The sequence below is a fragment of the Hemicordylus capensis genome, chromosome 5 (genome assembly GCF_027244095.1).
Source record: "Hemicordylus capensis ecotype Gifberg chromosome 5, rHemCap1.1.pri, whole genome shotgun sequence".
NCBI lineage: Eukaryota > Metazoa > Chordata > Lepidosauria > Squamata > Cordylidae > Hemicordylus > Hemicordylus capensis.
This window is the reverse complement of record NC_069661.1, coordinates 151,705,977-151,726,978: the sequence shown is the minus strand read 5'-3', so window position 1 is coordinate 151,726,978 and position 21,002 is coordinate 151,705,977. Positions and strand designations below refer to the sequence as shown.

The 21,002-nt window shown below is 45.2% G+C and overlaps 1 protein-coding gene across 9 annotated transcripts in view; it reads left to right on the top strand.

Annotated features, from left to right (window-relative positions):
- SRPK2 (SRSF protein kinase 2) overlaps positions 1-21,002 on the top strand; it is a 202,626-nt gene that overhangs the window by 106,566 nt on the left and 75,058 nt on the right. For 8 of the 9 annotated variants that reach the window (XM_053257416.1, XM_053257419.1, XM_053257415.1 and 5 more), the window contains 2 exons: positions 13,347-13,455; positions 14,160-14,247. In XM_053257416.1, the coding sequence (XP_053113391.1) occupies positions 13,347-13,455; positions 14,160-14,247 (197 nt within the window). The remainder of the gene's footprint in view (positions 1-13,346; positions 13,456-14,159; positions 14,248-21,002) is intronic. The other variant, XM_053257422.1, reaches the window with a different exon arrangement.

The window sequence follows — 21,002 nt, the reverse complement described above, 5'->3', positions numbered from 1 at the left end:
GTTATTATTCGAGTCTTGTCACTTTCTCCAGTAACTCAATGTCAAGGGTTCATGTCTGTTGGAGGGAGTTGTAGAGAGGTTTGGCAATTGGAGCCAGATGGTTCCTTCTTGGTAATACTACTTGGCATGGGAGTGACCAATTCCTGCTTTATAAAAATTGACCATCTTCCTCAGAAGGTATTGTAATAATGATGCTTAAAACATAGTCCAAATGGAATGGACCAGATACATATCCATGGATATTCAGCCAATTTACCTTGTTTCCCAGGGCACAAGCCTAGTTTCTTCCATTTTCTTGTTCTATAATACATAATTCACTGTATCCTATGTAGGAGCATTTTTCAAGAGCAAGCATGCTTGTGTTTATCACAGTTAAGATCATATGAGAAAAACAGGAACTGTGAAGAAAGAGAGATGGAGCTTCTAAGATGAAATATTTGTCTTTCAAGTCACTGAGTGAAACTGAAGTATTGGGACATGATCAGATGTTAATATCACCTCCTAGAGGTACATATATCAGGCAGTATATAAATATGATAGATAGATAAATAGTATAATTTGTTTGGATATTGAGAAGGTGGAATTAAAACAGAATGCATTGTGTGTGCATATGTGCATGCACACATGCGTGCACAAATGTGTGAGCTGAGGAGTTTAAGTACCATTCCTGGGATCTACCATCAGTAGAGAGATTGCTCTGATACCATGTTAGGAGCATGATGCTCCATTGGGGTTAGACTGCCACCAGTTGAAGACTGATCTAGAGTCACTGACCAGGCTCAGACACTGCTTCAAAATTCTAAAATGTCTAGCTTGGGATTTACTGGCCAAAGTCCAGCCAAAGTCCATAGAATGCACCTCTAAGTAAACAGTACATTATTCCAAGCACAAGCATTCAGAAGTGCTTACCTTATGAAATACATGGAGAAGAGCTTTGCAAGTAATCCTCAGAACCTTTAAAACCATACTGAAGCCACTAGTAAACAGATGAAGTTTATTTTTTAAAAAAATAAGGGTTAGGAAAAATGAGAGTAAAGAAAAATACACAGAAATTAACAAAGGAAAATGCAAATAAATAAATAAAATTATCTAGCTAACACCTGATTTTACCCTAGTTCACTAGTTAGGCAGGTCATTATGTTAATCTCTACAGTGTCTCCCTTTCTGGACAACAGTGGCAGATAGGAAATGGTGACCTTTTAGACACCATATGGAAGGTGGTGATGTGGTAACAAAATGGCTAGTCCTTTGGCCCCAATTTATAGGAATTAACGAGGGGGAGGAGGACGGTTCCACTATTCCATGGATAGACTGCTATCCAGTGTTGAAAAGTGAAATATAAATATTTGTTGTTAATGGGGCTTAAATTAATCTTCACTAATTTGTTAAAAACGATCTGATTTGAGCTGGTTATCTGTTGTGAAAAAGGGATTAAGGCCGTATATTGATGGCCAAGACCCTTCCGTAACAAGAAGCAAAGATTGCCCTCATTCAACAACAAAACATGTCCCTATTCAGAACTCTGAACAAAGCTAGGGGATCTACTTTTGTGTGTACACGCCCAAAATAGCAGCCTGAAATTGAGGAGTGTCTGCTTTGTGGAGTCGTTCAGTCCATAGTTGCAGCTAAGCAACAAAAATATGTTGGGAATCAGAACTATAGTTATCTAGCATATTGAGATATGGTTTGTGTAACAAGTTTCAACAGTTGATTTGAAATTGTAGGATAACTTAGCTTTAGAGCTAAGTACCTTCAAAACTAAATGCATTCTGTGAAGTTTTACTATTCACAGGCTCTAGTGGATGAACTATTGGCAATAGCTTGACAATCTCATTTTAAATCTAGAATTGCTTGCATTAGGTAGAGTTGTAGCAGATTATATCCTTTGTCTCAGAGCAAGCTCATGTGAGGGAAATAAATGCTGAATCATCCCTGCTGAGCTTTCTGGCAAAGGCTACTCCTAAAACTCTTCTGTATTTCTGCTAGGTTCAAAAATGGCTGCCACCACCCGCTTATTGACAGAGTTTAACACACACACACCCGGCCTTGGGGTGGAAAACCCAGGGAAACTCTCTTTCTCTTGCTGTTGGAAAAGTACCAAAAAAACCCTTTATGTGCAAGTCTACACTTGGTGGAAAACTGGTCGTTTGCTGAATGTCTGAGGATGTGCTTGCCCCAGAGTAAGACCCGCTTCCTTTCTCCTGAGTTAAAAATCCACTCAGAGAGGCTTGTAAAAGAAAAGAACAAAAAGAAAAACAAGTTTATTCAAATACTACAGACTGCTTCCGTCTGATGCTCTCTCAGCTTTTAGTTACAGGTAAAACTACTCAGTAGGTTACACTAATACTTCAGCACCCTGAATGATGTTGGGGCAGCATGCTTTAAAAATCATGGTTGCCCAGTTGCACAGAACAGGTATGTAGGAAAATACAAAATCACCTTTGAAAGCTTAGAGACTCATTTTGCAATGCCCCGGCTGATGGGCGTAGGCTAGTGTTTCTTAGTTTAGTTATGTTACAAGTAAGCAATAATAGACCAGTATCAGGGATATACAAAGCGCACACAAAAGGAACAGAAAGTCTAATGCAAAATCTGACTAAACAAACTTTCCTTAGACTAAACTTCCTGAACCAGGCTTCCTGTTTTTTTAACTCTCCAAATCCTGGATGAGCATTCAAGTTCTATCTTCCAAGAACTGCAGTCATCCTCCAGCAGCCATCTCCCTGACCACATGTGTTCTCCTTCATCTCCGGCCCAGCTTCTTCTAACAAAGAAACTCTCCTTCCTCCCAACAGCTCTCTAGATCCCACCCGCTTGGTGTGTTGATTGGTAGGGATGTGCACGGAACCACAGAGCTGCGGTCCGGCACTGGGGTGGGGTTTCCTTTAAGGGCGGGGGGAGGATGTACTTACCCCTCATGCCGCTTTCCCCCCGCCGGCGTGCATTTTTGTAAGCATTGGAGGCGGCAGAATACCTCCCTACCACCCCTTTAAGGGCGGGGGGAGGATGTACTTACCCCTCACGCTGCTTTCACCCCGCCGGCGTGCATTTTTGTAAGCATTTGAGGCGGCAGAATACCTCCCTACCACCCCTTCCCCCTCTCGGCAGCAAAAGGCTTCAGAAAGCCCTTCGTGCATGTGCACGTCGTGCGCGCACATCACGTCTCTGCGACGTGTGTGACGTGGAGACATGGCATGTGCGCTTTCCTGCTGAGACGTGGTGCTCATGATGCGGAGACGTGGTGCACACGTGCAAAAGGCTTTCTGAAGCCTTTTTCTGCCGAGAGGGGGAAGGGGGATACCTCCCTGCCACCCCAAATGCTTACAAAAAACCGTGTGCCAGCGGGGGGAAAGCAGTGGGAGGGGTAAGTACGCCCTCCCCCCACTCTTAGAGGAACCCCCACCCCGGCATTCAAACCGTGAACCGCCCCATGATCGGACCGGTCCAGGGGCCTGTAGAATGGCCTTCGGACCGGTCCGTGCACATCACTATTGATTGGCTGAGCCCTGGAATTCACCAGCCTGTCAGTCAGGACAGGGTTCACTTCTGGTTAACTCTTTAGGGGATAGGTGGCCGATCACTACAAGTGTTCTTTCAAAAATCATATAAAATCTGCTCAAAGACATTGACCTAATTCAGTTGTCATGTGGCACCAAGGAGCCAGTCTCTGTTTTTTATTCCAGCTTGTTCCTAAACTATGATTAGAACAAGCCAGAGTTTCCTGAGCTTGAATGTCACAGCAAATCTCAACTTCTAAACCAAAATTGAAGCTTTGTGTGAGCCTGAGGACTGGAAACATTGCACAGACTAGGATTAAATCATGGTTCTATGTGTTAAGGTCACTAAAACATTTTGCATTCTAAAAAAACTTATTTTATATTAGTCATTCTATGTAGATGTAAAAAGACTGGATAATATACAGTATTTTATTCAACATAAAAATACAAAGAAGCAATTGAGAAAGGGGGGGTAGTGAAGAAAAATGTAATTAAAATACGAAGCTTATAAAACTTAATATTTCATACAAGTGGAAATCAAAACAATGTCATAGTGGATGGAAGGGCCAGGACAGAAGAGACTTCCCCAATTGTTTGCTATTCTTGTTCCCCGCCCCCACAGATCTTTTCCAGGTTTTTCTGTCTAGTGTGTGCTTTAAGGTGGCTTGCAGAAGAACCCCTCCCCAGCAGGTGTTGTCTGCTTCTCTTTTCAGCTAGTTTGCTTCCTGATTAGGTGGACAGGGAGGAGAGCTGGTCTACAGGGAGGAGAGCTGGTCTTGTGGTAGCAAGCATGTCTTGTCCGCTTAGCTAAGCAGGGCCCACCCTGGTTGCATATGAAAGAGAAACTTGATGTGTAGGTACTGCAAGATATTCCCCTTAGGGGATGGAGCCGCTCTGGGAAGAGCATCTAGGTTCCAAGTTCCCTCTCTGGCATCTCCAAGATAGGGCTGAGAGAGAGTCCTGCCTGCAACCTTGGAGAACATAGGAAGCTGCCATATGCTGAGTCAGACCATTGGTCTGTCTAGCTCAGTATTATTTTCACAGACTAACAGCGGCTTCTCCAAGGTTTCTCCAAGCCACTGCCAGTCTGTGTAGAAAATACTGAGCTAAATGGACCAATGGGTTCACTCAGTATATGGCAGCTTCCTATATCCCTATCTATGATTAGTGGCAGGTGCTTTTCCTTCGGTCTCTCACTCTGAAAAAGAAGGCACAAATATTTTGTTTCAATAGTGCTTTTAAAAAATTGATATATTTTCTTTATCTTGGTAGCTGCCCTGAAATTATATATGATGGGCTATAAATCTCAGAAACACCCTGCCTCCTGAGATTCAATAAATTTGCTAAATAAATAAATAAATAAATAAATAAATAAAAATTAGAGTGGGCAAAGGCGTGAGAACATTTTATTTTGCTTGGTTTCATATTTGCAGACAAGAGTTGCTGAAAGAGTATTTCATTGGGTGCTCTGGTTGATTTTTGGTCAGCCCCTCTGCCCTGAACAATATGTTAAGGCTTTGTAGGATGGGGAAACACCTTACATTTCTACAATGCAGCACTCTCTTAAGGAAGAGCAATGGTCTATGAAGTCAAACATAACAGCAAGTCACAGCACAAACTCTGGTATGTAAACCAGGTTCAAAGTGTATTTAAATTCTGATTTGTTGGGTCTGGATTGAGACGTAGACAGGCTTGGACTCGGACGTTAAATCAATCCATGGTTTAGCTGAAGAAGCTGTAGTTTCACATTGGATCTGAACCCAAGTAACCACTGTCCTTATAAATGAGGAGTTGCCTCATTTAAAGCCTTTAATTCGAGTTGCATGCTACAATAAGCCAATGTTCTTCATTGCACAGTCCCTGTGCCAATGGCGGCCTGCGCAGACCCCAGTGGCGGCCCCTGGCTTTCCTTTCTTCCTCCTCCTCCTGCCACCTTGAATATCCTCAGCCACTGCAGTCACTCTCTCTTTTTTCCATCTGCTTCTCCTACCACCACAAGGATTTACTTTACAAGTAAAGGGAATTCTCTAAAGTTGTGTGTGTGTGTGTGTGTGTGTGTGTGAGAGAGAGAGAGAGAGAGAGAGAAGTTAGCATTTACCATTAAAAATAAGGCCCACTGCTGACCTCACAAATGATAGACTGGGAGGCTGCTGGCCTAGTTTGGGCCTTTGCACACATGTGGAGGCCATTAGAGTGACGTGCGCAAGCACAGATTCCGTTTGCCTCACCACACAAATTGTGTGGTGATACAAATGGCCTCCATGCATGCACAGAGGCCCAAACCACAGCCTGCCCAGCCTGTCATTTGGGATGCCAGCAGTGCGGGTTGGAGTGGTCCCTGCTGTCTCTGCCGACTTATTTTAAAAGGCAAATACAACCTTTTTTCTCCCTGCCCCCTGCATTTACATTAGGGAAAGCCCTTTACTTGTAAAGGGGAATCCTTGCCAGATTCCCCATTACAAGTATACCAGTCAAGCTGGTTCATGGGCTGGCATGATTCGAGCTTGTATTGGCTTCACTTTTTATGGGGCTGGACTAGCTTGAGAACAAGCCTTCGAGCTGAGTCAGTTCTAACTCGAGCCTGGCTCGATTCGAGTCAGCTCACACACCCCTAGTCTGTGTCAGCCTTATCTAGGGATGTGCACGAACCAAAACTCATGGTTCAGCTGGAATTTGGATTTGGATTTGAGCTGAATTGGAGCTGAACCATGTGCTACTGAACTGGTTCAGTTGGTTTGATACGTTTGACCATACCAGTTCGGCCACTAATATTTGTAAAGGGGGATCTGGTTAAGATTCTGGGGTGGGGGACCGTGGCTCCAATGAAGGGGCGGCAGCGGCGAGAAAGATAGTCAATTGGTCTGCTTACCAGCCAAGAGCTCACCCTTCCAGATGCTGTCCATAGTTAAACTGTGCACATTCTTTCCTCCTTTACCAAGCCACCCACACAGTGGTGGCTTGGTTCTGACCTCCGCCCATGTGGAGAGTGCCACTTGGTAAAGAAGGTTTCTGGGGCTTTTGGGGGTCTATATTTTTAAAATAAAACCCTTTAAATGGTTAAAAAAAATAATGAATTTCCCCCCAGTTAATAGAGTTAACATTGCCTGAAATTTAAATCAACCCATAGTTTCTGAAATGGCTACTGAATCGCTTTTTAAAATTGGTGACTGAACCACAGAGTTAAAAAAAATACTGATGAACTTGACCTCGAACTGAACCAAGTTTTAATGGTTTGAATGATGCTGCATTCCATAATATAGATTATTTAATATCTACATTAAAATTACACGGAACTTTAATGCGTATTTTATTCAATTGATAGCTTTCTGAGTTGGTTGATATTTATTTACAATTTTAGTTTCTAAATTTTAATTATGTTTAGACCCACAACTCAGTGGTCTTTCTCTGTATTTCAATACTGCTTGAATGTATTATGTTATTGTGCTCATTTCCTCACAAAATACAATGCAATACAATACAATGAATATTTATATACCGCTTTTCAATTAAAGTGTCCAAAGTGGTTTACACAGATATAAATAAATACAATGGCAAAAGAGTTTTCTTGGCTAAATTCCCCACTAAAATGTAGTATTTGCTAATTCATAAAAACATACATTTTGATTCTCTTTTAATAAATTTGAAGGTTTGTTTATTAGAAACTTGTTTCTTCCTCTTCTCGGTTGCTGGAAGCCAGGGGCATCTCATTGGGTTATCCCTCTCAGGAGCTCCAAAGCAGGACAGAATTTGATTGGATAAAAAACAAGTCCCGCCTACCCGAGCCTGACTGGGATAACTCCTCTCCAGTTCTTTCTGTCCTCAGACAGCTCCAAGCAGTTTCTTTTTCTCTCTCTGCACTTTAGCGTTTGTTTGTTTGTTTAGGCTTTTCCTTGCTCTCCTTTGCCTTCTTTATCCATTCCTTTCCAATATCAATTGCTTCACTCCTCTGCCTATATATATATATATATATATATATATATATATATATATATATATATATATTTTAAAGGAAGAAAAATCTTTAAAGCTTTTTGCTTGTCTGTCCTTCTCCCCCTCCCCCCTTCTATCTCTTGCAACTCCTCTGTGAATGGAGCAATCGCTAGGGGGCAAAAAGGCAATCTTGGTTCCTCAGGGAACCACCCAGCTCAACTTCGGCCCGGCAGCTCTCAGCCTTTTCCAGGGCACGCTTGCCACGTCACACGCCCTGCAGGCTGCAGCGGAACTCTCCAGGTGGGAGCTAGATCACCCTCCCGCCAGCAGCCACTGTTCTGGCCACTCCTCAGCCACTGGAACGCTTGGCTTGCTCAACAAAAACAGCGCTCTCGGCCGTCCTTGACCGCCCGAGCTCCCTGCACAGATTGCGTGGGTGTCAGCCGCTCTGTAGCCTCCTTCGCCTCACGCCTGGAACCCGCCGAGCGTCTCCCGCCCTTGGGCCGCGAGATGGGCTCGCCGGCGGCCCGCAGACGAGCAGGGGCTGAGTCCCCTAAAGAGCTAGAAGAGCTCCGTTTTAGGAGAAGCCCATCCACCTACCCACAACCGACCGTGGAGGAGATACGGGCTATCTCGCTGCGGGCCCAAGAGCTGAGAATGGTGACCAGCGCACAGGAACGAACCGCAAGTATCGCCAGTGGGGCAACGGGGGATGGGGGCGGACAGTCCTTCCCATCTTCATCAAAGGATCGGGGGCAAAAAAGTAAAAAATCTGCTGCTGCACGCCCGAGCCCATCCCCTATAGTTGCAGCTGCCAGCCAGAGTCCAACCTTGTATCTGCCAAAACAGTTCCCCCTGAGTGGCAGGCCTGGTTCAAAATGCCATGGTCGATACAGGGTTTCAGGTCAAACCACCCAAGAAACCTGAGTCAAAGAAAAATAGGCTTAAATCTAGACACAGGTCTTCCAATCCTGAGTCCTCTCGGTCACCACTGTCCCCGCTGGTACAGACCCCCTCTCTTCTGAGGCTTCTGACCATGAAGGGGAACCCCCACTGGAACCCCAACGCCCTGTCCCTGACTCGGACACTGTCCCAGATAAACAGGAGAGCAAAGGGTCAGATGGGGATGGGGAGGAACCATCAGCGGTATCCCAACACCTGTTTGGGCAGAGGACTACCCTCTTATGACAAAAATTAGTGAGACCATTGGTCTACAGTCTAAGCTACGCCAGAACAGGAGACAACTAGGGGTGATTTGGTCTTCCCCAGAGCAAAGCAAAAGACTTCTTGTTGCTTATGCCTGAACTCTTTGCTATTGTGGTGAAAGAAGAATGGCTTTTGCCAGCTCAAAACCGTAAACCCATGGCTGTAACTAACAAATTTTACTCTTTTCCAGCAGAAGCCTTTAGGTATAGGCGAGAACCAGCGTGGTGTAGTGGTTGGAGTTCTGGACTGGGACCGGGGAGACCCGAGTTCAGGTCCCCATTCAGCCGTGATGCTGGCTGGGTGACTCTAAGAGCCACCTGATGGCACAGCAGGGAAGTAACCTGCCTAGAGAGCAGGAGGCTGTTGGTTTAAATCTCTGTTGGTGTGTTTCCCAGAATATGAGAAATTCCTTTAAAAGGGCCAGTCGCACTCTCTTGGCCTGGCCAACTCCACAGGATTGTTGCGAAGGAGAGACTTGAGCATGTGGTGCACCTCTTTGGGCTCCTTGGGGGAGGAGCAGGCTTTGAATGTAAATAATAATACTAATAATACTATGCTTAAGACGCCCAGTACCAATGCCCCCTTTGCCCAGCTGGTGTCAAGTTCACTGGTGCCAAAGGATGGCGCAGCATCCCTCTAAGATCGGGGAGACAGAAAAGCAGTACTCTCATCTAAGAGGGCCCAGGACAACTCAGCACTGGCGATACGTGCCACTTCAACAGCTTCTATGGCAGCCGGGGCCTCCCTCTTATGGGTAGTCGAGTTACTCAGTAACACCCCCCCCATCTGACCCGGTGCACATGCGCCAGCAGCTATTCAAAATTCAGAAGCCTCAAGCCTTTATGGCAGATACTACCCTAGACGCCATCCGCTTCTCAGCTAGGGTCTCCGCAGCCTCAGTGGTCGGCAGACACCATTTATGGCTCAAGAACTGGCAAGTGGATCCTTCATCTAGGGTCAGTCTTACCTCTGTCACATATGACTCCACTAAACTATTGGGGAATCTGCCCTACAGGACGTGCTCATAGAGTCCAAGGCAGAAAAAGACCATTCTGACCTCTGTACCCAAAAGGACCGACAAGCTCTCCTTTCGTAGGCCAGTCCAGAGAACACGCCATTCCTTCAGAGGTGCAAGGACCTTCAGGTCTACTTCACCCTCTAAGCCCAGACAACAGCAACAACAATGTTGCCAGGCCTACCTGTCATGGGGGGCGTTTGCCACTCCTCCTCCATCCTACAGGTTCCTCCCGATGCCAAGGTTTCAGTCCTTCGAGAAGCACCAGAATGCTCCAGGTCATTCATCATCTCATAGAGATCAAGGCAATCAATCCAGTTCCCTCAGAAACCCTAAGATCTATAGCGGAGGCACTACACCGCTACAACCGTCTGGCGTCAATCGACCTGAAGGAAGCATACCTCCACGTTCCAATACACCTGGACAGCAGGAGGTACCTTCGCTTAAAATATGCGGGTTGACACTTCCAGTATACAGCTCTGACATTCGGCCTGTCATCTGCCTCCAGCGTATTCACGAAGGTTCTTGCGCCATTAATGGCACGGCTATGCATACAAGGGATCCGGGCCTTTCTGTACCTCAATGGCTTGCTTCTGCAATCTTGCTCCACTCAGGAATCCCAGAGGGATCTCGAGGCCACTTTCTATGTCCTGGATCTCCACGGGTTCACAATCAATGTTAAAAAAAAAAATCTGACTCCTCTTTACAAAGTCACTTTATAGGAATCATCTTAGACACAACAGCAGCCACTGTCTCTACAGCCAGACTGTCAGATATCTCTCCAATTCGAGGTCAGATGTGCGTTAGTAGTCCCAAAGGCCTATCTTAGCATTCTACCGAAGCTCCTGGGCCTCATGGTGGCCACAATAGATGCGGTACCTTAGGCTTTCTTCCATCTCCGTGACCTACAATGGTTCCACACCAGAAGGCAATCGCCAATGATCCAAGATCCTGCTGGTTATTCCATCTCCAATCCAGTCATCTCTCCAATTCTGGCGGATACCAACAATCTTTTAAGCGGCAAGCCCTTCTTGGGTCCTCCTTGGGTTATCGCCTGCACAGCTGCAAGCGACCAAGGATGGGGAGCTCCCCCCAAAACATATCCGCCCAGGGTCTCTGGTCCCCCCAAGAAAGGGATCACAGCATCAACTGGAGGGAACTCAGAGCCATCAGGCTAGCCCTCTTAGCCTTCCAGTCTTCCACACAAACGAGCCATGTCCTGGTAAGACGGACAATATAGCGGCCCAGGTTTATATCAACAAGCAAGGAAGGACCCGATCTCGGTCCATACACCAGGAGGCAACACTTCCCCTATCCGGGGCAGAGCACCACCTAGAGTCCATAATCGCTCTCATGCAAAGGGGAAACTCAGCGTAACAGCAGACTGACTCAGTCACACTGTCAGCGCACCAGGGGAGTGGAGTCTACATCCCACGAGCTTCAAACAAATCACGGAATGGTTTGGCATGCCAGTCCTAGACCTCTTCGCAGCCCCGTCCAACAGGAAACTGACCGACTTCATGTCCAGATTCCCATGCCCAGGCGCGACTGCGACAGACGCCATGTCAGCACCCTGGCCAGAAGGGCTGCGGTACGCATTTCCACCAACTCCACTGCTAGCAAGAGTGTCCCGCAGAATCTGACTGCTCCGGGTGGTAGTTATCCTCGTAGTGACATTCTGGCCCAGGCACCCCTGGTGTTCCGGAGCTACTTCATCTAGCGATCACGCCTCCATGGGAACCCCCTCAAAATCAAGACCTGCTGTCACAGGGACCCGTTCTACATCCTGATCCAGCCTGGTTGCACCTTGCCGCTTGGAGACTGTGCGGCTCCTCCTCAGGTGGAAAGGCTTCTCTGGTGCAGTCCTAAACACTATGCTGACCTCTCTCTGACCCTCAACTGAGAGCGTATATCAGTACACGTAGAGGATGTTCCTGCATTGGAGCTCTAGACACTCCATTCCACAAGGCTCGGAATCCATCCGACACCTTCTTCAATTCCTTCAGCATGGCCTAGAGAAAGGCTTCCGTCATAACACCTTAAAGTGACAGACAGCGCCCCTGCTTCCTATGCTGCCCAGCGCGGACTCCCAGATTTCTCAGGCTCACGCTGACCTTCGTCTGTTCCTAAGAGGCGCTTCCCTCCTGTCGCCACCTACAGTGCATAGGTTCCCCTCCTGGGACCTACACATAGTCCTGCGAGCTCTTCTATCATAACCCTCTGAGCCACTTCGAACCATTCCTATTTGGATTCTCACGTTTAAGTTGGTTTTCCTGGTGGCCATTATCTCAGCAAGGAGAGTCTCTGAGCTTCGGGCCCTGTCTGTAAATAAATCCCTCTGCATCTTTCTCAAGGACACGGTGCGCTTGATACGGACCCTTTCCTGCTACCAAGGGTGTCATCAGCACTCCATCTCTCCTGGGGCATGTTCCTGCTGTCCTCGGGCCGACTCACCCTGCTAAAAAGGAAGTGGCACAGGCTAGACGTGCCCCGTTGTCTCAAGGTGTACATCACGCGCTCTGCCTCGTCCCGGACCTCGGACACGATGTCCGTCTCCTTCCATCCACTCCCTAAGGGGTCGGTGATGTCGTCAACTGCCATTGCAAGGTGGCTTGGAGCCTGCATCTCGATGGCGTACGAGTCCCAACGCCTCAGACCACCAGCCTCTATTGTAGCCCATTCCATGAGGTCAGCGGCTGCATTGGCGGCCTTCTCTACTACTGCTCTGATCGAAGTAATTGGCAGGGCGGCCACATGGGCTTTTTTCATCTACATTCACCAAGCATCACAAAATAGATGAATTTGCATCCACCAGAGCCTCCTTCGGGAGACAGGTGCTGCAACAGATCCTTCCTCAATAATAGGTCAGACCGCCCCCGCCCGCGTTGGTCAGCTGTGGTATGTCCCAATGAGATGCCCCTGGCTTCCAGCAACCGAGAAAGGAGCATTGGTTTAACTTACTGTGAAGGCTTCTTCTGGTTGCTGAAGCCGGGGCATCTCGGCCCACCCAGCTACGGCGCTCTGACCTACTCGCTATCAAGGAACGGGGTTCATAGGGTCCAGACCTGGGGTTTCCTCCTGGTTTCCCCTTCCTGTTTTTTCCTGTTCCTTCTCATTCTTCTCTATAGGGTGCAAGCCTAGTTTGCCTATCAGCCCGAAAGAACTGGGGAGGAGTTATCCCCCTCAGGCTCGGGTAGGCGGGACTTGTTTTTTATCCAATCAAATTCTGTCCTGCTTTGGAGCTCCTGAGAGGGATAACCCAATGATATGCCCCTGGCTTCAGCAACCAGAAGAAGCCTTCACGGTAAGTGAAACTAATGCTCCTTTTTGTATCAATACTGTATCCATGCACAGTGTAGCCCTTTGGTTAAAAGATTCCCTGTCAGACATGAGTGTCTTGCCCATATGTTGTAACAGCTCCCAACAATTGGTCATTCTTGTTGTAGAGAAACAGATTGTTTAACATCTATTGTAAAAGGGGAGAAAGGATCTTGATCTAAACACTTTTCAGCTAAAATGTTGAGACTGCAGTCTTGTGCATAGTTTTGAGGCCAACAGTTTATTTCTACATAACATAATTCCAAGAAAACAAGCAAAGATTGTATGTGTGCATGCGGTTTTATTTTAATTTGTTTTATTTATACACAGAGAGAGGTTTGTGTGTGTGTTTAAAAATCAGTTTGTGTTTTTTTTTAAAGGTGGCTATCATCCTGTGAAAATTGGAGATCTTTTCAATGGCCGGTATCATGTTATCAGAAAGTTAGGATGGGGACACTTCTCTACAGTCTGGCTATGCTGGGATATGCAGTAAGACAATACAGATTTGCTCCTCCACTGCCCCTACATGTTAGATTTCTGCTGCATGCAAATAGTGTTTTATTTAATTTGTTTTATTTAGCGCAACTGGTTTGAAGCTAGCTGAGTGTATGCAAACTGAGTTCTAGTTCATCTCCTATAGGCACTATTATATATGAACATTATTACTATCTTCTTTTTACAATTATAAAACATGTATTATATAAAACTTAAGAAACAATGAACTCTAATTTTATTTCCCATGATAAAGAATTGAATGTACATTTTTAGTATAAAAGGAAGCTAATGTGTTGTGCAAAAGCTAAGCATAGTAAATATAATTGTAAGATGTCAGCTGCAGCATTTAAGAGCAAAAAAACTTGTGGGTTGTATCCCAACCTTACACTCTGGAGAAAAGCTCCTTTCCTTCATGGAAGGAACATTTGTTCAGAGTTCAAAGTTAGGATATCACCCTCTTTCTTGAATGCTATCATTGGAAGATAATATTTGAAGAATAGGTTAAAGCTGTCATTCATTCACCTGAATATTGTTGAAATGTTGCCAGGATTACTTCTGAATCTGTTTATACAGCAATAGAAGGACTTCATTGTATATTTGTTTTAAATAGAACATATTTCCTCCTGAAAAAGAGTTGTAGCATGTGATTTCATTTTAAAATGTGCATTGGCTCTGATAGCTTACTCGTTATTTTAAAGGGGGAAAAGGTTCGTTGCAATGAAAGTTGTGAAAAGTGCTCAACATTATACAGAGACAGCCTTGGATGAAATAAAGTTGCTTAAATGTGTAAGTATTATGATGACATCCCAAACGTAGTGACTGTCAGTCTGAATATAATTCTTTGCACAAATATTGTAAGTTTCCATAAAAATATAAAATATGTGGAGATTTTAGGGGGCGAGGATTTGAACCGTGATCCGTTGAATCCATTAGAATGGATTCTGTGCCTGCATGGAAGCCTCTTGGTGTGGATTACCACAGCTCCTTTTCGGCACTTAAGGCGTGAGGAAGCGCCAGCACTTCAATTCCTTTATGACCGCCATAGTGTTTGGTTTCTCTGTCACTACAGCTCCTTTGTACTGTTTCCTTACTTTGTTCTTTAAAAAAAAAGATTTATTGGTTATTTGAACTTTGGACTGTTTATCAATTATTTATTTATTTACTTACTTATTAGATTTATATACCGCCCTTCCAAGATGGCTCAGGGCGGTTCACAACAATGACATTATGTCTAATCCCTATTGCTAAGATGAAAGATCGGATGCATTTAAGGCTTGGTCTGGAAATGGAACATGTACAACAGCCATCCCAAATGCTCAGATAAGAAAATGAGGGGAGGAAGACTTTCAAGCACTGTTGTAGTTGAAGTTTGAAGTTACTATCACAAGATGGTCATGACTTGTGTTTGCTGTGCCTGGGGGAGGCCTGCGTTACCTTCACTTGTAAGGTTTGCTAGTCGTTCTCAAAGCAGACCCGACTTAACAGGGAGCTTTGTATGAGGGTGGCACTTTACAACAATGTGTTACATTGCCCTGGCCCATCTAAGGAGGGAGTTCCATTGTCAAAGGAAGTTGGCTTGAGGGCTGAGGGGCTACCCCAGTCTAAACTCTCAACATTGGTATTTATGTCTCCCAGTATGCCAAAATGACATGGAGACAAAATGACGGACACAACAGTTCCTGCGAAAAAGAAGAAAAAACCTTGACATCGAAAGCTACCCCGTCCCCTACTTTGGCGCAAGAGGTAGTTTTTGTATTGGTGTTGAGGCCATCGACATTGAGAGGCTCAACTCCTAGTGAAAAAGCTCAGAAGCAAACAACCTTGGCTCTGGCATTGAAAACCCCAACAAGTGCCATGCCTGCCTCCTGTCGACATGGAAGGAGCTTGTCGTACCCTTGATGTCGACACATCCACTCTCGATGCTGAGACCATCGATACTGAAGCCTCGCCCATCATTAGTATCGAAGCCAGCTTCAGCACCGAGAGCGCTCTCCTTGTCCCCGGCATTGACTCCAATAAGATCACCATTAACACCTAAAACCAAGGCATCAGCTTTGACATTGAATATTCCAATACTAGGTGATGCTGTAACGCCTCATTGTTGAGTGCCAATTGTGTTCAAAGTTGAGGATATGATAATCAAAATGAAGGATTGACAGCATTGGATCCTAATACTGCTAACTTGCTAACTTGGCAAAGAGGCACCTTTTAATGTGGTGATTCTCTTTATTTAGCAGGGGGAGAGTAACTGGCCCTATCCACCCCCAGCACAGTACCTCCAGTGACTGTTGCTGGTGTCTGTCTTATGTTTCTTTTTAGATTGTGAGCCCTTTGGGGACAGGGATTCATCTTATTTATTTATTTATTATTTCTCTGTGTAAACTGCCCTGAGCCATTTCTGGAAGGGCAGTATAGAAATCGAATAAATACATACATACATACAGCCCAATCTTTGTTATTGATGCTAGACTCCCCTGCTACTACCCCTTCAACATTCAGGGGTTTCCCACAATCCAAGGAGCAGAAGACTCGCTCAGAGCCTACTTCTACACCATCACTTCTACACTTATACACATTCTACACTTCTACACCACCAACAGAGTCTACTTCTACACCATCCTATAGCTGACTGCTGCACAGGTGGAGTCTTGTACTCGTTGGCATACATGCGGATTTGCTTACCACATGTCCCCTGACTCACACAATGGGTCATTTGGCCAAACTTCTCCAGGGTTAGCCTACGATTATGAGGAAGATAGATCTTGGAGGTCTTTTGGATCCTAGAAATAAAATCCTCTAGCAAAGGCTTATGCCCAAAGGCTTCCTGTACACACTCTGGCTGGTGGGGATGCCTCTTTGCCTAAGCAACCTCAGGTGCTGACAGCATGAGTGACAACACAAACTTCACCAATTGTGGCAATTAATACAACAACACAAACCTTACTAGTCTTACCACCACCAGAACCTATTTTAGTTACAAAACAGACTCAGTCTAGAGGTTTCCAACTCCAGGCAATGGCTATCCAGACAGATCCATGGGTACTGATGCTGCCTAGACCTTGGCAGCCTGCTCTATCAGATCGGCAGCCTCACTCTTCACCAGTGCCTTCAGAACAAAACCAATACGGCTCTTCAGATTTTGAATCTGAAACAGAGACAATGTACCCAGATCTCTCTCCTGATGTGGCAATGCCGACTCATGTTTCCCCAACCAAGGAAATTAAAGCCTATCATGTCCATCTTAAAGAAATGACTACTGTATTGGGCCTGGATTTGAAGTCTCAGTTAGCCACTGTCGATGACCTGATGTACAACTTTATGGCTAAGTCCATGTCAGCACAATCGGTGGCCTTGTGGTGGCCTTGCCACTTTTACCAGTAATCTCCAAGGTGGCACAATGTACATGGGAAGTGCTACATACTTCTACCCCAACATCCAAAAGACTTGAGGGCCTTGATAGGGTACAAGAACAGGATAACACCTACCTATTGAAGCACCTGGTACCTAACTCCTTCGTTATTGATTGCACAACATCTGTGAGATCGGTTAGACGTCACACCACACCTGCCGACAAAGAGGGCTGTAAGATGTGCTGGGCAGAAAAATATACTCAGCATCATGTTTTAGCGGTCAAAATAGCCAATTATTCAGCATGCACAGCTAAATATAATTATTACCTTTGGAAAGGTTTAGGACACTCTCTGCCCGGAGGAGTTTAAGGCCTGCATTAGGAGATTGCTGCTGAAATCAGTGGAAGTTACTAGGCAGCAATTTAGTAGCACAAAACACTTGGTGGAATCAGAATCAAGAGCCATGAGTACCTCCATCACTCTCAGGCAACATGCGTGGCTTCGCTCAGCAGCAACTATTGTTGAAAGTTGAAATAGTATAAATTTACTGCAAAACCTTTTACTTCCACTTCTACCACTTCTCTTTCGGCTAAGACAAAGACGTATAGCAGACCACGCTCTGGCTACAGGCAACAAGAATGCCGTGACTTTATGAAATCCTACTTCTGATATAACAAGAAATATTACCAGCCCCAAAGTAAAAATGGGGCCAACGTAATAACAAGGGGCATGCTCCTAAGCAGCATCTTTGAGGAGGACAACAGCCCTTCGTACCCTTGTCCTGTGTTAGACTCCAGCCCGATTCAAGCAACAGCCTACTGCAACAACGTAGCACTGAATGGGATGGCCTGCAACATTATCAGGCTCAATTAACACCATTGGCCAACAACAACAACAGATTGGCAAGCCATGCCCAAGTATGGCACCAAATAACATTAGATTGATGGGTGTTGAAGATAGTCTGTTCAGGCTATGCCATAGAGCTCAAGGCTCAATCAATTTTTCGAGGGCTGCACTTTACAAAAGCTATGCCTGCCCCGCTGAAGGAGCTGCTAGACAAATGGGATATCATCCCTGTGCGATATTTTCAAATCGCCCAAAGGGATGGAGGACTAAGGGTGATAATGGATCTCCAACATCTGAATAAGTTTGTTCATGTGAAAAAGTGTCGAATGATGATGTTGCACGAGATCCATGCTGTGTTTACATCAGGAGCGTTGGCTTGCAATTTTAGACCTTATTTTTACATAGGGATCAGGAGTGCCTACCAGAAGTATCTGAGATTCACGGTGGGGACAGCAATTTATCAGTATCAGGTTCTACCATTTGGTCTTTGCACTGCCCCCTGAGTATTCACAAAATGCACAGCCATGGTGGTGGCACACCTGCAGACCATGGGGATGGCAATTTACCCTTTCCTGGAGGACTGGCTAATGGCGTCAAAGGACAGAGAAGGGTTCAATTCTCAAATATAGAGCTGGTCTTGTGGTAGCAAGCATGACTTGTCCCCTTAGCTAAGCAGGGTCCACCCTGGCTGCATACGAATGGGAGACTACATGTATAAGCACTGTAAGATATTCCCCTTAGGCTGCTCTGGGAAGAGCATCTAGGTTCCAAGTTCCCTCCCTAACATCTCCAAGATAGGGCTTGCCTCTCTGGGCTTCTGTCCATCTAAGGCTATGGTACGCGAGGTCTTCTTGTATCTGACCTTCAATTCATGCATACTAGAGGAGGCCAGTATCTACCCACAGCTCTTGAACTGTTTAAAGCCAAGTCATTAGCTCAACTCCTCTATGGCGCTCAGTTGGGTCCTTTCCCCAACATTGTAACTCTTGAACGCATACAATCTAAGTTCCTGAGGGCAGCGCTCTGTGTACTGAGATGTGTCTTCAATGCCACTCTATGTCTGGAGACAGGCCAGATCAAGATTGAGGCTAGGGTGTGGATAGCCACTCTTTGCTACTGGCTCAGACTTTGCTTTTGCCCAATTGGTCTTGCCCCCGTAACTCTTCACGATGACTACCAATTTAGTTGGGCTCAGTCAATCGAGGCAAAATTAGTGACCCTAGGCCTCTCCTCACCGACCCTTCTCAATATGGGCTATGATCAGGCAAAAGCAACCATCAAGCAGCGCATTACGGATGAACATTGAGCACCTAACTGATCTCAGTAGTGTCCCAATATTCTACATCAGTGAGGGACTTAGATATACTGCCTCTCCTGTAGCATATCTTACCCAATTGGAGACCCCAAATCATAGAAGGGCGTTTACCTTGGCTCGCTGTCACTGACTCCCTTCCACAGTGCTAGAGGGCCTGTATAGAAGGATCCCATTTGCTGAGCGACTATGCCCCTGTGGCTCAGGACAGATTGAAACTACTGAGCATGTCCTCCTATACTGCTCATTTTATAGAAACATTTGTGCTTCTCTCATTCTCCAATGGTTAAACAAGTTCCCAGGACGTACGAGTCAATTCTGCAGCTTCTGGCCACTCTCTGACACAAATCCTTCCATCACATATAGCGTTGTCAGATACTGTGCAGCTGCAATTGGCATTTGTCAGAGGATGATAGGCTGTGAGCCCTTTTAGCCTTCATCCGACTCCCGATGACGTTGACCTGCCCATGCCTCCTCTCTTATTGCTTTTATTGTTTTTATTGCTTTTTAATTTTTTAACTGGATTTTACCATTTTATATCCTCTGTGCATTTTCTATAATAGATATAGTATTCTCTTATTTTAGCAAGTTTTAATTTTTTTAGTATTAATATATGTAATTTTTATCTTTTTTAGCTTGTCTCTTTTAAATTGCAATTATTTTTAATTTCAGCCTATTCATGATATTTTGCATTGTACTTGCAATCACTTTTATTTTTAATTTGTACCTTTTATGAGCCCCCTTAGTATCACTTTCTTTTAACTTGTAATTTTATGTTGTTCTACGACCGTAATAAAGGTTGATTGTTGATTGATTGATTGATCGATGCTGTCTAATGTCTCCATTAAAGTTCACTTAGTGGCTTTCTCGGCTATTTTCCGTCCTGGGATGCGATGGAAAGACAGTATTTCCCCACCCCAGCTGCAAAAAAGGTGTTTTTTAAAAGGGTCTCTCAAACCTGTATCTACGGGTAAGACAACCACTAGAACCGTGGAGAATTTCTTTGGTTCTTTTAGCTCCGACAGAATCTCCTTTTGAGACAATGGCTACAGCAGACCTAAAACCTGTCTCATTAAAAGCAGCCTTTTTAATAGCTATTACAACTGCCCGTAAAGTGAGTGAGCTGACTGTGTTGAGTGTGTATGTGCCTTTTACATGCTTCTATCCAGATAAGGTCTTACTACGCCCTGACCTTTCCTACCTACCAAAGATTGTGACAGAATTTCACATAAATCAAGATATAGTACTACCTACATTCTTCAGCTCTCTGAGAACAGCACTAGAGACAACCTTTCATTCTTTGGATGTCAAAAGGGTTCTTCTGTTCTGTCAAGAACAAAGTCAGTTAGAAAATCAAAGAAGTAGTTTATTTCCTATAAAGGCAGTACTCAAGGCCAAGCACTGTCTATACAGAGATTGTCCCACTGACTAGTGGAACTCATCCTCCTGACTTACAAACTGCAAAACGTTCAGTCGCCAAAATCCATCAAGGCACACTCTAACAGGGCATATGGTGCCTCGGTGGCCTATCAGTCATTTCATTCAAGGACATTTGTAGAGCAGCAACATGGTCCTCGGAACTGTCCTTCGTAAAGCACTATGCCATTGACTTGTGCTCTGCAGCGGAGGCAGATTTTGGGAGAAGTGTCCTTATAAGGGTGTTACAGTAATGCCACTACTACTAAATCTTCCTAAAGGAGCTAACTAGACATCCATTCTAATGGATTCAGCTAATCATGATCCAGATAGGTTGCTTACCTATTACTGATGATCTGGTAGTGATCCATTGATATTCGTTAGACCCTCCCAAACCTCCCCTCTGCAGTAGTGTGCAAGTTTTTCAACTGGAACTCATCTGTTCGTACAGCAAGGTTCCAGTGGTCTTCAAGGAACTGAAGTGCTGGTGCTTCCTCCCACCTTAAAGAGCCACATGGTCTTGTGGGCAGGGTGCAAGCGCTGAAAAAGAGCTGTGGTACTCTACACCAAGAGGCTTCTGTGCTGGCGCAGAACTCATTCTAATGATTATCAACGGA